The sequence below is a fragment of the Barbus barbus genome (assembly GCF_936440315.1).
Source record: "Barbus barbus genome assembly, chromosome: 26".
NCBI classification, from domain to species: domain Eukaryota; kingdom Metazoa; phylum Chordata; class Actinopteri; order Cypriniformes; family Cyprinidae; genus Barbus; species Barbus barbus.
In genome coordinates, this window is record NC_136754.1 from 5966593 (window position 1) to 5981589 (window position 14997).

General features: G+C 38.5%; 2 protein-coding genes across 2 annotated transcripts in view; both read right to left on the reverse strand.

The window, feature by feature from the left end:
• Positions 1–229: 229 nt before the first annotated feature.
• LOC306846642 (PAS domain-containing serine/threonine-protein kinase-like) lies at positions 230–12404 on the reverse strand. The gene is made up of 21 exons (XM_079380152.1): positions 12157–12404; positions 11848–12038; positions 10850–11067; positions 10519–10686; positions 10203–10340; positions 9651–9782; positions 9385–9544; positions 8906–9090; positions 7948–8059; positions 7754–7855; positions 7446–7620; positions 5961–6904; positions 4327–4502; positions 3884–4039; positions 3524–3649; positions 2709–2843; positions 2423–2622; positions 1793–1926; positions 1181–1324; positions 876–1062; positions 230–774 (listed from the first exon to the last, which is right to left on the reverse strand). The coding sequence occupies exons 2-21, from the start codon at positions 12026–12028 to the stop codon at positions 675–677; spliced, it is 3873 nt and encodes a 1290-aa protein (XP_079236278.1). The 5' UTR covers positions 12029–12038; positions 12157–12404; the 3' UTR covers positions 230–674.
• Positions 12405–12745: 341 nt separating this feature from the next.
• LOC306846663 (voltage-gated potassium channel subunit beta-1-like) overlaps positions 12746–14997 on the reverse strand; it is a 33241-nt gene continuing 30989 nt past the window's right edge. Inside the window, exons 12-14 of the mRNA XM_079380200.1 lie at positions 14874–14994; positions 14196–14284; positions 12746–13767 (exon numbers count right to left, since the gene is read on the reverse strand). Coding sequence (XP_079236326.1) covers positions 13678–13767; positions 14196–14284; positions 14874–14994 — 300 coding nt within the window. The 3' untranslated portion in view covers positions 12746–13677. The remainder of the gene's footprint in view (positions 13768–14195; positions 14285–14873; positions 14995–14997) is intronic.

Consider the following 14997-nt stretch of genomic DNA (forward strand, 5'->3'; position numbering starts at 1 on the left):
AAGATTCAGATTTTCTAGCAGTCACAAATCCTATAATACTAAATAAGCTACTATTTATTAATTTGTTTTTATGTGATTCACCATTAATGAATGTTAGTCTGATTCCCACCAGCAAATCAAAGAATCCCCTTCTTACGAAGTAAACAAGGTAGCTACATAGCAGTGGTTGAATATTCAGTCAAGTGTCAACGGTCAGGGCTCAAAAGTACCGGATAAACGGAAAACTATTATAAATGCAAATATTTTATTGAAGAATTTAATTGACACTAACATTTGATAGAGGCTTTACAAAGCCTGTGTACAACGTGAAATAAAACCAGAGTTACCAAAAGCAAACTCAAATTATGCCAATAACAATTTATTTATAGGATAAATATTGAAATGTTAAAAACAATTAAAATATTTATAACTTAAAAAGGTTAAAAAATCAACCTAAAATTCTTTTAAAGCTTTGAAAGTCTAATAACAAATATCCTGAAGCTCAGGTGACCTTCATCCATGTCCAGTGCATGTACCATGTTTTAACAGGACAATCCTGGTGCTCAACACCATAGTATTACAACAAACAGCAAGCACATTATACAATGTTTTAAAAACTCCATGAAAGGTAAAAAAACAACACATTGATAAATACACTCCTATTCCTTCACCAAACACAGAGATAAAGCGGTTTCTTAGCGACACAGATGGCTTCCATTCCCAGTCACACTTTCCTTTTGCTCTTTGGACGGACTGGTATCATCAAGGAGGACAGCGGCAGGTGGACGGAGAGTTCTGCAGAGATTGTGTGCATTAGTGTTCATGGTGACATTAGATGTATCGTTATAATTAGTTGAGCAAAACGCATTAGCGTTTCTTTCACAACAGTTCCTCACTCGTCGGTGAGATATTTCAGCAGCTCGCACTGCAGTGCTGCCATTGTTCTCCTCTGCTCCTCATCCTCCTCCTCATCTTCATCTTCTATAGGAGTGTCCTCAGACGTGCTCAGATTGTTTTCGGGGTCCAGGTAGAGGATGTCTGCACGGTGGACACACGAGTTGGGCTCCACGTGTTCTGTGGATTCTGAGATAAAGTATATGATGTATGAGGCTCTGCATCATTTGAGTTAAAGAAAAATGTGTTTTAGTTGAATATTATCATCTTTTTGGTGGATGAAATAACCTAAAACCAATTCTCTTACCGTTGCTGGAGGGGAAGACCTCTCCCCATGAGTACTCTGCTAGATTTATGGGTTGCTGAATCCACTGCGACTCCAAGAGCTCCTCTAGAGTCATTCTCTGATCAACCACTGGGTGCAAAAGACCAGCCAACAGTGCATACAACTCTAAAAACAAGAACAAAGAAACAGGTTAAACAGTGTTTTTGCAAGTTTTATTTGAAAAAGTAATGTCCTAATTCTTATTTTCTGAGAAATTGTTCAAAAAGAACTATTATTAATATGAGATTAAATATCTGCCAATTCAAATTCAACTTAATTTAAAGGGAAACGAGTATTCTTTGACAGATATTGTGTCCCATTTTAAGCATAATAAACTCAATTTTGTTAAGCATGAACTCAAAAAGACGACTTCATATCTTCATTTTGCATCTCAAGTAAATGCATCTTGATTCAGATAGACTGACAGACAGATGTACTGGTAAATAAGACAAAACAATGAGGAAGATATTCAATTTTTGCTCCAATTAAGACCTTTTTAATGCCTTCATTTGTGGAAGGGAGAATTGAGACACTTAAGACCCACAGAAACCCTGAATAAAGCCAAATTAGTCATGTGTCTTCATGGCTGCAAACCTGTAGATATCTGGCATGGAGGGTTGAGTCGGGCCTGCAGGGTTTCCTCCACACTGGAAAACGGGTTTTCACTGAAAAGTAGGGTGTACAAGAGCACTCCTAGAGACCACATCTCCAGCTCTGGACCCTCGTACCTACATGCATCAAAAAAAAAAAAAAAAAAGTCTAATTTAACCTGTATATGCAAGCATATCTTGCATTCACCGGACATTCTCCTACAAAGTCAACATAGAAACATGCAACATCACAATTAAAAAAAAGTTTTTAAATGCAATTTTTAAGTTAAACTGAGTATTCAAACCTATTTCAATATCCAAACAGGATTTATGAAACCTGAGTGAATGAAAAAAAAAAAAAAAAAAAAAAAAAAAAAAAGTCACTAAATTTTTATTGAGGGAAAATAAAGAAAGACCTGCCCTGATGAAACGTGAACATGAATGTTCAAGGGCTTTGTGGTGACCTCTGTCATATTGTAGTTAATGTGCTGCTTATTTTATACACATGAATCTATAACCTTTATGTTACTGTTCTTAGACCCTTAACCACTTGATCCTATCCTGTGTTCTGTCCTTATCAATCTCAGATGCACCGATGGAACGGAGACTGGCTGTGTGAGGTTTCAGTACGTACGGGTTTCCCTGAAGCACCTCTGGGGAACAGTACTCCAGAGTGCCACAGAAGGTGTAGAAGAGCTTTCTGGGTTCCAGCAGGGCAGCAGAGCCAAAGTCGATCAGCCGGATATGGAATTTAGAGTTTATGATGATATTTTCATCCTTTATGTCCCTGTGGAGCACTCTTTTGCCACGCAGGTAACTCACTGCGGCTACCAACTAAGTCCAGAAATATACAGATATACATCAGAAAAAAAAGTGATCAGATTACAACATCTCAACCGTTCTCACAGCCTGTTTCTCACCTGTCTGAAGATGTAGCTTGCCAGAGGCTCGTCCAGTCTTGGTTGCATGTCGATAAACTCAAACAGGTCAAGCCCATCCCCGTGTTTCTCCATGACCATTTGGAAGAATCTCTCATTCTCAAACACCTCCAGCACCTGCAGCAAAAAAGTAATACACTCAAACTCCAATAGTGAACATACTAATCACTAGCATTTTGACAATGCCATATTCTAACTATAAATGTATCGTTCAAATGTTTGGGGTCATTTCTTTTTTTTTTATGTTTTTGAAAATTATCTTATGCTTACCAAGGCTGCTATGATTAAGATATTTGATCAAATTTAAAAATTACCATTTTCTGTTTTAATAATTTAATATGCAATTTATTCCCGAGATGGCAAAGCTGAATTTTCAAGCAACCATTACTCCACCTGATCATTCAGAGATCATTCTAATATGCTGATTTAATAAAACAGATTCTTTGATGAATTGAAAGCTCAAAAGAGTAGCATTTATTTGAAACAGAAATACTTTGTAACAAATCTCATTGCCTTCAATTTAATGCATCCTTGCTGAATAAAAGCACCAATTTTTCAAAAACAAAAATCTTACTGACTTCAAACATTTGCTTTGTAGTGTATTTTTACATGAGAAACAGTACAGTAAAAATGTAGTGAATTAGGTAAATAGTTTTAAAGCATGTGAACAGATTGAAATGTACATTTGCATTGCACTAATGGCCAAATTTTTTTTTTTAAGAGGCTGTTGCATCATTTAATTTGCCAACAAATATTCTAAATACTTAATATGAACTCAAACAGTTCTCTCAATGTACCTTCACAATATTGGGGTGTTGCAGGCGAACCAGTATGGCCACTTCTTGACTGATCCGGCCCAGATCAGGATCATCCACCCAGCATTCACTCACCACTGCACTTTTCCTAATAAACTTCACAACCGCCTGAAATTGAAGTGAGAGATAATAAATTCAACATCTCTTCACCAGCTCATATAATTGTCCATAAAAGACTGTATACGCCCTACAGCAATGATACTGACTGTGTGTAAACATCCTCTCTTAAGAACCCTGACCAAGGTTTGAACAACTGACGTCACTGTTATCAAGTTATTATCTCGCAACCGGATGAATATGAGTGCATGAACAGCAGTGAGTGCAGAAAAGAGTGTCACTGACTTCCTGCTCATCTATCCTTCTTGCAGCAAGCCAGACAAAGCCAAAGGCTCCCTTTCCAATGGAGCGCAGCGGACGATAGTCTTCTTCAAAGTAACCCTCACACGCTCCGGACTGCTCCAAGTCCACAGAGTAGCGCAAGGCATCTGAACGAACTGCCTAAATTAGGAAGAAAGAAAGGATGCCGTTTTATTTTACATGCAGATATGAAAGCTATACTCCACTTTGTATGTATGATTTACTTTGTTCAAAATATCTTCTAATGAGCTCCTCAGAAGAGTGTTGGTAACCAAACAGTTGGTATTGATTTCCTTTGTATTTTTTATCCATACAGTGGAAATCAATAGGCACCAGAAACTGTTTGAAATGCATACATATTTGGAATAACATTTTTGGGTGGACTCTCCCTTTAAAGAGATCATTTTTAAAGAATTCAGGCAGATCACCTCAGCGAGACTACAGGCAAAGGCCTCCTGTTCTGGGGCTCCTGTCCTCACTGTGGGCGACATTGTGCTCTGTGGCGCCTCCTGGTGGTGGAGCAGGAGATGACTGCCACTTAGCCATAGACAGACCAGAGAGCTGCCGCTGGACAGGGACACCCAGCGCACGTCGCACTGCACCTCTACACAGAGTGAGAAAGAGACATTGAAAATGACCACTTTATCAGTTGCCTTCATGCACTGGAACATCATAAATGTACAGTAGAAAAGATGGATGGTGTTTTTGAGACCCAGCATACAGAAAGGGTACGCAGTTTGAAATAGAAAATTGAAGTACAGTAATAGATAACGTAGTCATCATGATCACAAAATAAACTAAGACAAGGGTCTTGGATCACCCTGAAGGGGTTTATTTTGCAATAATGACTACAATATCAAGCTTATATAACACAGCTACTTGCCAAATAAATAAATGGATATAAAATGTTGACTTGGGAGTTAAAATTATTTTATTATCTCACTGGTGGATTACCTTAAATGTGTTCCTTTAAAGTTTCCACTAGGAAAAATTAACCACTACAAAGTAGAAAACAATGAGCCTTGCAACAAAAACAATGCCACAATATTATAACATTGTACAGTGCCATTCAAAAGTTTGGGATCAGTAAAATGTTTCATGTTTTTTAAAGATGTTTCTTATTCTCAAAGCTGCATTTGTTTGATAAAAATAAATAAATAAAATAATTGTGTAATATTGCAATTTAAAATAAGTTTTCTATTTTAAAATATAATTTATTCCTTCGAAGCAAAGCTGAATTTTCTGCGTCATTACTCCGTGTCATATAATCCTTAAATACGTGCCTTGTAAGTGTCATATACTCCTTCAGAAATCATTCTAATATGCTGATTTATAAATCAATGTTGGAAACAGTTGTGCTGCTTAATATTTTTTCAGGATTCTTTAATGAACAAAAAGTTCAAAAGAACAGTGTTTATTCAAAATATAAATTTTGTGTTACAATATACACTACTATCCTGAAGTTTGGGGTCAGAATTTTCCTTTTTCTTTAAAAGAAATTAATACTTTTATTCAGCAAGGATGTGTTAATGGATAAAGTGATCGTAAATACTTATATTGTTAGAAAAGATTTCTATTTTGAACAAACGCTGTTCTTTTAAACTTTTTAATTCATGGAAGAAAAAAATTTAATAAAATAAAAATAATAAATCAGCATATTAGAATAATTTCTGAAGGATCATGTGACACTGAAGACTGGAGTAATGGCTGCTGAAAATTTAGTGCTGCATCACAGAAATAATCTATATCCTATTTTAATATTAGAAATTGCAATAATATTTCACAATATTACAGTTTGTTCTGTCTTGAGGAGCATAAGAGACTCCATTAAAAATCTTACTCATCTCAAACTTTTGAACAGCAGTGTATATATTATTCGTATTATTAATCTGCTATCCAATACATTTTTCTATGGACTTGTTAGCAATCTACATATTTAGCTACAATTCCTCCTTTTTAAAAAGGTCTTTAAAATATTAACCATCCCTTATATAATCTGATACAAAATGGTCATTACTGGTATAATTACAACAGGTAAACTAGAGGGACTCAGTTGACATACCGACTGGTGTTCCATCTCTGTTGTAGCAGGTCACATGAACCCTGCCCTCTGGAATGGAAGAGTTCGCCTTCACCTTCTTAGGAGTGGAGGTGGCAGGAGTGTCGCCTGGCAACAGAATTCCATCCTTCCGGAGATCCAGAACACGGCCGACAGCAAGTTCCGAAAAGGAATTCCACTGTTCCCGAAGTTTGGTTACATGATTTTTTGGCAGTTGCTCTAGAGTTTTCTGCGGAGGGCTTGTTTGTTGTTCTTGCTCTTGTGGTGATGGGGCAGGTTTTTGCGTTGTCTCTTGCTCTGGGCAGATTTGAGCTTCTGCTTCAAGGTCGGATTCCACAACGAAGGGTGAAGGGGTTCGAAGGAGCTCAGCTGTGTCACATGAGGTAAGCGAATGGTTAAGATCTGCAGAGGCGTTTGGGATCTCAACACTGTCATTCAGGTCCATCTCTGACATGGCATGAACAATGACATCTCCATTAGAGTTTAAATCCAGAAAGGTGCTACCCGATTCTACTAGCTGACATCCCTGCTGAGACTCATCTAACTTTTCAGGACCAGAGCCGCCCACTAGCCGCTCGCAGAACCCAGACGATGACCCACTGCCCAGGGAAATCACCTCAAAGCTGGAATCCTGAAGCTGAGCTTTCTCTGAACACTGGCAGGCCTTTGTGGGAGGTTTTGAATGTGGCACAGAGTCACAGGACTTTACTGGAGCTTCTGTACGGTCTGAGTTCGGGGCCTTGGAGGCATCTCGCCCAGCGAAGAGCTGCTCTGATGGGCCACAATGAGGAGAGACATTAGTGGAGAGGCAGGTTTTGTGGACTTCCTGGGACTCCACCAGAGTAAAGGTCTGTAGCAGAGCAGTGGTGGAGTTGGCAGAGTCAGACTCAGACACTCGAGCGGTCACATCCACAACTTGCTCACAAAGCTCTGTAGTGTCGTCCAACCTGAGAACAACAGAGAGAATGAAGAATGATGATAAATAATGACAATCTGCACTTGTCGTCCGTTTTCTTTTTTCTGTACCACCTATACTGCCAAGGCAACATTTCTCATTTCCATTTAGTTGATGTACTAAAATAAATACAAATAAAATTTAATATACAAATTAAATTAAACTAACAAAAAATCCCCAGAAAATGACAAATTAAATTAAATTAACGGAAAGGGAAAATAAATAAAAACTGAAAATATTAATAAAAACTAGAATAATATCTCAATGATACCAAAACAACACTACTATAACATGCTTTTTTATGAACAGAAAGACATACTTTTGGGTTAAGTGGGAGAAAAGAAAAAAAAAAACAATATGCCCATTCATCTGCAATAATTAAATTGCAAATTATAAGCAACAACATATTCCATATATTAAATATTTTATTATTTAAATAATAGTATAAAATTCTGACAGCCTGAAAAGCAATTTACTCTTAAACTGTGCATATTACTAAGGAAAGAAAACTAGGATTTAGTGGAGTATCTAACCCATTCAGTGGTGTGGAGGTGACAGCAGGTGAGGTCATGGTTGATAGGACGCTGTTCTCCTTCTCCAGTTTAGCCCTTGTCCCATTGAAGATCCTCTTCCCTTTCCCAAGACCTACTCTCCGACGCATGGCTAGATGCACCATCACACTGTCACCAGCAAGCACTGTGTTTGGATCTGCACATATCATTCAATTAGCATTCAAATAATTATTCAAATAATAATAATAATAAATGAAATAATTAAGGTGACAGCAATATAATATAATACAACATATTATATGTGTGGAGCAATAAGAGAAGGAACTCACTACATGTCTCCTGTTGATCTTGCTTAGTTGTGAGCATGTCAGTAGAGAGGGTTAGAACATCAGTAGGGCGACAGCTAGCACTAACAGAACATCTACAGGGGTCTGAGAAGTAGGCAGACAGGAAGTGAGGGGACGTTAGCACAGCATCACAAGCTAAAGTGTGTGTATTCTTAAAGCACATCATATCTCTGTACCTGTGCATCTGTCAGAGGGGCTGGATGGATCATGTGGATGAGATGTAGGGTGGTCGCTTCGGTCCGCAGCACGAACTCGCTCATAAAACGCCGGTATCAGGTATGTGACATTCTACACACAGATGCACAGGCCTGTTGTTAGCATGTAAACTAGCTTGGAAACATTGGACTCAATGTTATCGTTAACTAAAACTATTATAATATTTTTGTTAATTGAATCAAATTGGATCAACTAAAACTTTTAATTAAAAGAGAGTTATAAATAAATCCCAAAGGAATGTTTCATAGCATCTAGCATGTTTCATAGCAGAAGTTCAGCCTGCCACCAGAGCTGCTGAAACAGTTCTACTCCGCCATCACTGAATCCGTCCTCTGCACTTGAATAACTGTCTGGTTCAGCTCAGCTACCAAATCTGATCTCAGAAGACTACAGAGGGTAGTCCGGACTCCTGAGCGAATCACTGGTACAACCCTCCCCACTCTCCAAGAACTGTACTTATCCAGAGTGAACAAAAGGGCTGGCAAAATCACTCTGGACCCCTCACATCCAGCACACTCCCTCTTTGAACTGTTTCCGTCTGGTCGACGCTACAGAGCTCTGAGCACCAGAATGGTCAGGTACAGGAACACTTTCTTCCCTCAGGCAACCCATCTCATGAACACTTGGCAATAATTGTGGAACACACAACACTATTTATACACTTATTTATCTAACACACATACTTAGTCACACTTAGTCTACATTTTAAATTTGCACATAATATACCTGTACTGTACATGCAATTCTCAATTTGTATAGTTACTCCTTATTTACTTGTTCTATTTTTATTCTTTTATTATCTGTGTTTTGTCCTGTCACTGTCATTTTGTTGCACTGTGGAAGCTTCTGTCACGAAAAAAAATCCTTGTATGTGTAAACATACCTGGCAATAAAGCTCATTCTGATTCTGATCTGTACCTTTCCGAGCAACTGACTGCTGTTGTATCCGAGCAGCAGAGAGCTGAAGGGGTTGTTGAGACTGTGAATGGTGCCATTGGGCAGGAGCGTCAGGAGGCAGCTACAGGGAGCAAACACACACACTGACCCAGAGTACAGCACATCTGCGCTGGGGGACAGGACACCACCCGCACCTGATTTACCACCTGCAGGACAAGAGTACACTGCAATGATCACACTGAAATCAATAGCAATTTAAATGTATTACATCTAATTTAATTCATCAGCAACTAAGCTAATTAGATTGGACAAATACCAAGAAACTCAATGAAAACAGATTTCCTTCATGCCAGAGCAAATATTGGAAAGTCACTTTAACCAGTGTCTCTGGGCTATAAATAAATCCCCACAGATACAGAAATCTGATTCACAGTTAGGAAATCTGCACTGAAAATCAGTTATAAAACTGCATGCACTGCAGTGAAAGGGTGAGGACTAACCTGAAGGAGTTTGGTTGGTCTGTCGTGAAGGTTCTGGATGTGCTGATCCTTTCATCTGCAGCGGTGATCTTCCACAGGAAACAGCAGCCTGCAGACGGACACATGCTGGCACCACCAAACCAGATCTGGCCTGCACATGCAATCTCTGGACACGCAACACCTGAAACACAAGGGTAAAGAAACAAGCTATGTGAAAGTGCACAGTAGACTATCATATACATATATGATTTGAAATAAAGCTGAATAAAAAAAAAAAACATTGTGACCTTGGGAGTCCTGCAATGGAAGGGGATCTGTAGTGACGGCATCAGAGACATGATTGACAGGCCAGTCATCTCCTTAGCAGTGTGGTAACCATAAAGATGGGCAAAAGTGGCATCACAACTGAGGATTTCGCCCTGATGAAACAGGAGGAGGAGCTAAAACCTTTCTGGCCTACTGAGCAACAGCTTTACAAACAATTTTCCTTAAAGGCACACTACAGTTTAAAAGTTTGTAAGACTTTTAAATGTTTTTAAAAAGGCTGCATTTATTTGATCAAAAGTAAAAAAAAAAAAAAAAGTAATTTACTCCTGTGACGGAAAAGCTGATTTTTCAGCAGCCATTACTCCAGTTATCAGTGTCACATGATCCTTCAGAATTCAATTCTAATATGCTGATCTTACTGACGCCAAACTTTTGAAATCAACAGATAAATTCTGTTGATTTTTATAATACAATATCAATATAAGCGTAATTAAATTGATCAAATTATTCTTAACTTTATACATAAGGTTAACCTTTCAGTGCACAATTAGCTGCAAGGGAATGAGTCTCACATTTTGAGCGAAAGTCACGTGTGCTGTGATTCTCTCCACTCGCTCCAGCAGGAGCTCTAAGATCTGCTGCAGCTGCTCCGGTATCTGAAGCCACACCGACACAGGAAACTCCGCTCCTGTCAAACTCACTGCGCTCACCTGTGGAGAGAATGATCCAGAGCCGCGCTTTAAATAATGATGCTCACATCCAGCACAGGAAAGCAGAGATTAGAGCCATGGACAAAACATGCAGGAAGAAATTAAATGTTCATGACTCATGAAATACTTTAATGACCGCTAAGTGAATTGTTGTTTAATTAACCACATTGTTTCATACCACTTTTGCAGAAATAGCAACTAGCTTTCCATAAGAATCCAGAGTCTCCTCCTTCAGGACTTCCTCTAGCATCTGATTGGATCTTAGGAGAGAAGTCAGCTTCCGGCCGATCAAATCACTGTATCCACACTCAAACAGCTTACAAGCATGTTCATTTGCATCCGAAACCTTGCAAAAAGAGATAAGATCAATAAATAATTGAAATAATCACTCAATAGTTCAAAGAATAGGTGTGCAGCTAAAAGAAGAATCCCTACTACTAAAATAATGTGGTGCAATGTGGCCTTTGTTTAATAAAAAAACGGGTTTGATGAAAACAATCTTCAGATACCTGTAATGTGGTGCAGTTAATGGACAGGACAGCTTTATTTGGGTTGATGGTGAGAGCTGTGCCTCTGTTCTCAGGAGCGGTACACATGAGCTGTCTGAGCAGAGAGCTCTCCAACACTGGAGACCCATGGGCTGATGACGGAGACACGGGGTGGAAGCAATGTAGATCAGAGATCTGAAGATTCCTCATCGCCACTGATGAACTAACATGAGTATCACCTTTCAGAAAACAAATGGAGTAAAAATTAATATACTGTAAATTTACTCCTCGTCGTTCTTTTCCAAAACCATTGTAAACTTTTTTTTTTTTTAAACAAAGGATGCATTAATTTGATAAACCATGACAGAGAAGACACATTTAATAATAATAAAAAAAGAAATCTATTTCAGATAAATGCTGCTCTTTTCAAATTTTCTACTTATTAAATTGATAAATGTTAAAATGTTTAAGCTTAAAAAAAAAACAAAAACAGCATTTATTTGAAAAGAACCCCGAGAGAAAGTACCACAGTTTCCACAAAGATCTAAATAATGACAATTGTTTTCAACATTGACAAGAAACGTATCACAAATAGCAAGCTTTGCATCACAGGAATAAATTACTTTTAAAATATAGCTATTAAAACAGGAAATCTTTTTAAAATTGCATTAATACTATTTAAAAATAATAATACATAAAAAAAAAAAAAAAAAACACAATTACAAAACATATTCCAACCCCAAATATTTTAACAGTAGTGTTTTTCCCCAAACACTAGTGAATGGAGACAGGCTGCCATATTTTTGTCTCCCAAATAAAGTAATGAGGGTGAACAAAAGTAACTGTAACACCTGCTTTTGGGCAAGTATTGCAGAAAACAATCTCCTTTAGCAAACACTCTACTGCTGTATGCTGCATTGTTGTAATTTTCATAAGCTTTATCGTTATTATTTTATATTACCATGTATCACTGCAGTGTCCACGGAATGTGGCACAGGTGTGAAAGCTGTCTGGCCCACCTGATGATGATGATGATGAAGATGCGTCCACGCGGTTGAGAGTGCAGTCTCGCGCGGAGGGGAAGGACTGGTTCATGCAGAAGGAGTCAGTCTTCATCACACTGCAGATACTGCAGTCATCATCAGCAACACAAACACTGTCGCCCCTGGGGCTGCTCCTCCGGCCCTGCATCAGCCACATCGCCGATGCGCTTTAAATCAAAGTGGACAGTCACAAATAAGATTCACCAACGCCGATATTGTTTTCCAGACTAGCGAGAAAGCTTTACTCATATATATCGCATAACAAACTAATACATCATGACTCACCCAGCACACTGCTCGTTTCAACAACACACTTGCTGTGCTTTTCAGTTTACTGCCTGCTGCCTTGGAGACAGAGAGAGAGATTGTACCTTCTTTCCTTTTGGACGGCTAGATTAAACTGTAAATAACAAAATAAACAGGATTTTTCAGTTATCAATTGCCATAAACCGTGCTGGTTCGAAGGATTTGCGTTAAATATGTCCCGGCCTACAATGTTTGGCGCGTATGGAATCGAAATAAGTTGACGAGAGGGGAAGAGCCAATGAAAAATCGGAATTTTGAAACGGACAGGGAGTTAATCCAATAGAAAATATCGGTGGGCGGGGCTTAGTGCATTAAATGAGGGGTGTAGTCACTATGGAGAAATAAGGTAATGTTTATGTTACTCAGTATTTTAGCTGTCTCATGTGACCTAGTTTTTTCCTCGTTCAGTCATGGCCTAGTTTTTCTACTTTTTAAATTAGTTATTAGTTTCTGTTTTTAACTGTAGCACACAGTTTTCAGGTTATTTTGTTTCCAGGCAACTTTTTCTAGCATGTTCTTCAACCAGCAAAATAACTTCAAATGGTTATATATAACAAAACGGCACAAACTGGAGATGCAACATTTTTATTTTAATGTTAAAAGCACAATGCATAAATTAACAGCTTCATTATTTTCAAGCCTGTAAACATTTTGACCCCATTTGAACTAGTTGCTTTTAATAGTTGTGCATTTCTGTCACTCTCGGGACTCAAGTATGTACTGCTTAGCAGTTCAAAAGTTGCCAAATACAGCAGCAAGCATTTAAATCTTTAACCAGTGTAACTTTAACACTGGATAAGCATTTGAACAAACTAAGTTTCTTTTATAATGTACATTTAAAACAATGGAGATGTAAGAAATTGTTGAACGGATCAGACATGATACAAATTGCAGGGTTTACAGAGGAAACATACACAAATAGTCATTTAAAGATGTTAAACTTTTTGGAGAACATTTAAACACACTAACAGCCCACTTTGAGGTTGATGGCTTTTTAATCCAACACATTTTTACCAGTGTACACTGTTGAACTCTACATGCTGCTCTGCCATACGTTGCAGTTCTTAGTTTGTACATTCTCAGAATGACATGCAGTGCGTTTCCTTACATGATGTTTTATAGACCATTATCAGGGCCATTCATTCGTCCCTTTTCAGAATGGATGTCCGGAGGTCAAGGGTCAAGACCATGTTCACTTTGGCACATGTGGGTTATGACAGCTGAATACAAAACCCCACAGACGAGGGAGTCCAGGAGCTTCTGTGCTTCACAGGCAGGTGTTTCTCCACAGAGATCTTAATGCGAGGTTGAGCTCAGGTATACGTCGAACAGAAGCATGCATAACACTTTAGCATTTCTACTGTAACAGTAACAATGGCTCTCTGCAGGAGAAGTTGACACAGACACAGAATGGTGGGAATCACACACTGTGGACACCCGCCGACACAAGAGGGCTGGCACGGGATCCTGAGTCTCAAGGCTTACAGGTTCACAGAAAGGCTAGTGATGGTAGTCCTTCTTACTGTGGGGACGGTTACCCAGGATTTTGTCGATGTCCGAGGCCACGTTAGGGGTGATCTTTGGAAGAACCTGTCAGCGAGAATGTAGATCTTATTACTAAAACACATTGGATGAATTCAAATTATCTTAATTTTTAGTTGTTTTAGAGTATTTTAATGCTTGTTTAATCTAAGTCATCTTGAAGCCCCCATAGAAGTTTTCTGAGGGCCCCCTGGTTGAGACTGTGTAAATGCTAGTCCAACCATTTCGTCAAGCTAGAAACTACGCAAAACCATCTTTATCTCAAGCTGGTTTAGTTGGATCTCTTATCAGTGTGTGAAATTTTGCCTTAGCACATAAAAATAACATCAAGCAATATTCCGTTTTTGATGTTTTAAATGTAAATTAACCACGTGAGATTCAGAAGATAGATGTTAAGAGATAAAAGCACAGAGCTATAGCAGGCCACCAGAGTTTGTGGGATGGCGGTGTTTGAGATGTTTGGATGAATCTCTTGCCTGTATCGCCCCCAGGTTCTCAGTAAGCTGTGCAGGGTTGGAGGTCCCCAGGAGAACACAACTCACTCCTTCATTACGGAGGCACCAGGCTACAGAGGAACACAGAGAATAGATTCATGAGGAATCTGTCATTTAGTCCTACATGTATGAAAGTTTCAAGCCAGTGAATCACGGGAATCTCAAACGAGCTGGTAAGATTCTGAACGGGTGCTGCAGCCAAATGCAACTGTAAGGACAGTTTCTACAGGAGTTTTTTAATGGTACAGGCTTTTTTTTTTCCAAAATATTTTTTTTTCATCAAACTGTTTACATTGAAAAAAATACACAAAAAATTAATCAAAAACAATTTATACAAACAAAAATGATTTTCATAGATGAATAGAATATTACCCCACCACATTTATTAAAACACATATTAAAACTGAAAAAAGAGTCACCATCAAGGTTTTCCATATCATAAAAATGCTTCCAGCTAAAAAAATGACAAATTTGTTTTTCATTAAGTAGGTAATTAAGTTGTTTTTTTCAACTCTCAGATTTGGTGACTTCAAAGCCCTGTGGATTAATGTCAAGGTTTGTTTCCCAGTCAGGAAATGTGCATAAAAGTAGAAATTCAGTATTTTACTGACACAAATGTCACTTTGTGACAGTTCTTGTGAAAAGGTTCTTTTGACCTACCGATGGCAAGTTGTGGCAGGGTACAGCTGAGCCTCTCAGCTATATGGGTCAATTCCTTAAGCTTCGCCTGCTGCTTTCTGCCATCCTCACTGAGAATCTTCTCCTTCAGCCACTGGTACGACTG

Bases quoted from the DNA above. Each gene is read 5' to 3' on its own strand.
- LOC306846642 (XM_079380152.1), bottom strand. From the start codon at position 12,028: ATGTGGCTGATGCAGGGCCGGAGGAGCAGCCCCAGGGGCGACAGTGTT. The intron at 10,687-10,849 runs GTATCTGAAGAT...TCTTTTTGCAAG, and splicing joins TTAACTGCACCACATTACAG to GTTTCGGATGCAAATGAACA. The intron at 2,844-3,523 runs GTACATTGAGAG...TTTTTGCTGCAG, and splicing joins AACACCCCAATATTGTGAAG to GTGCTGGAGGTGTTTGAGAA.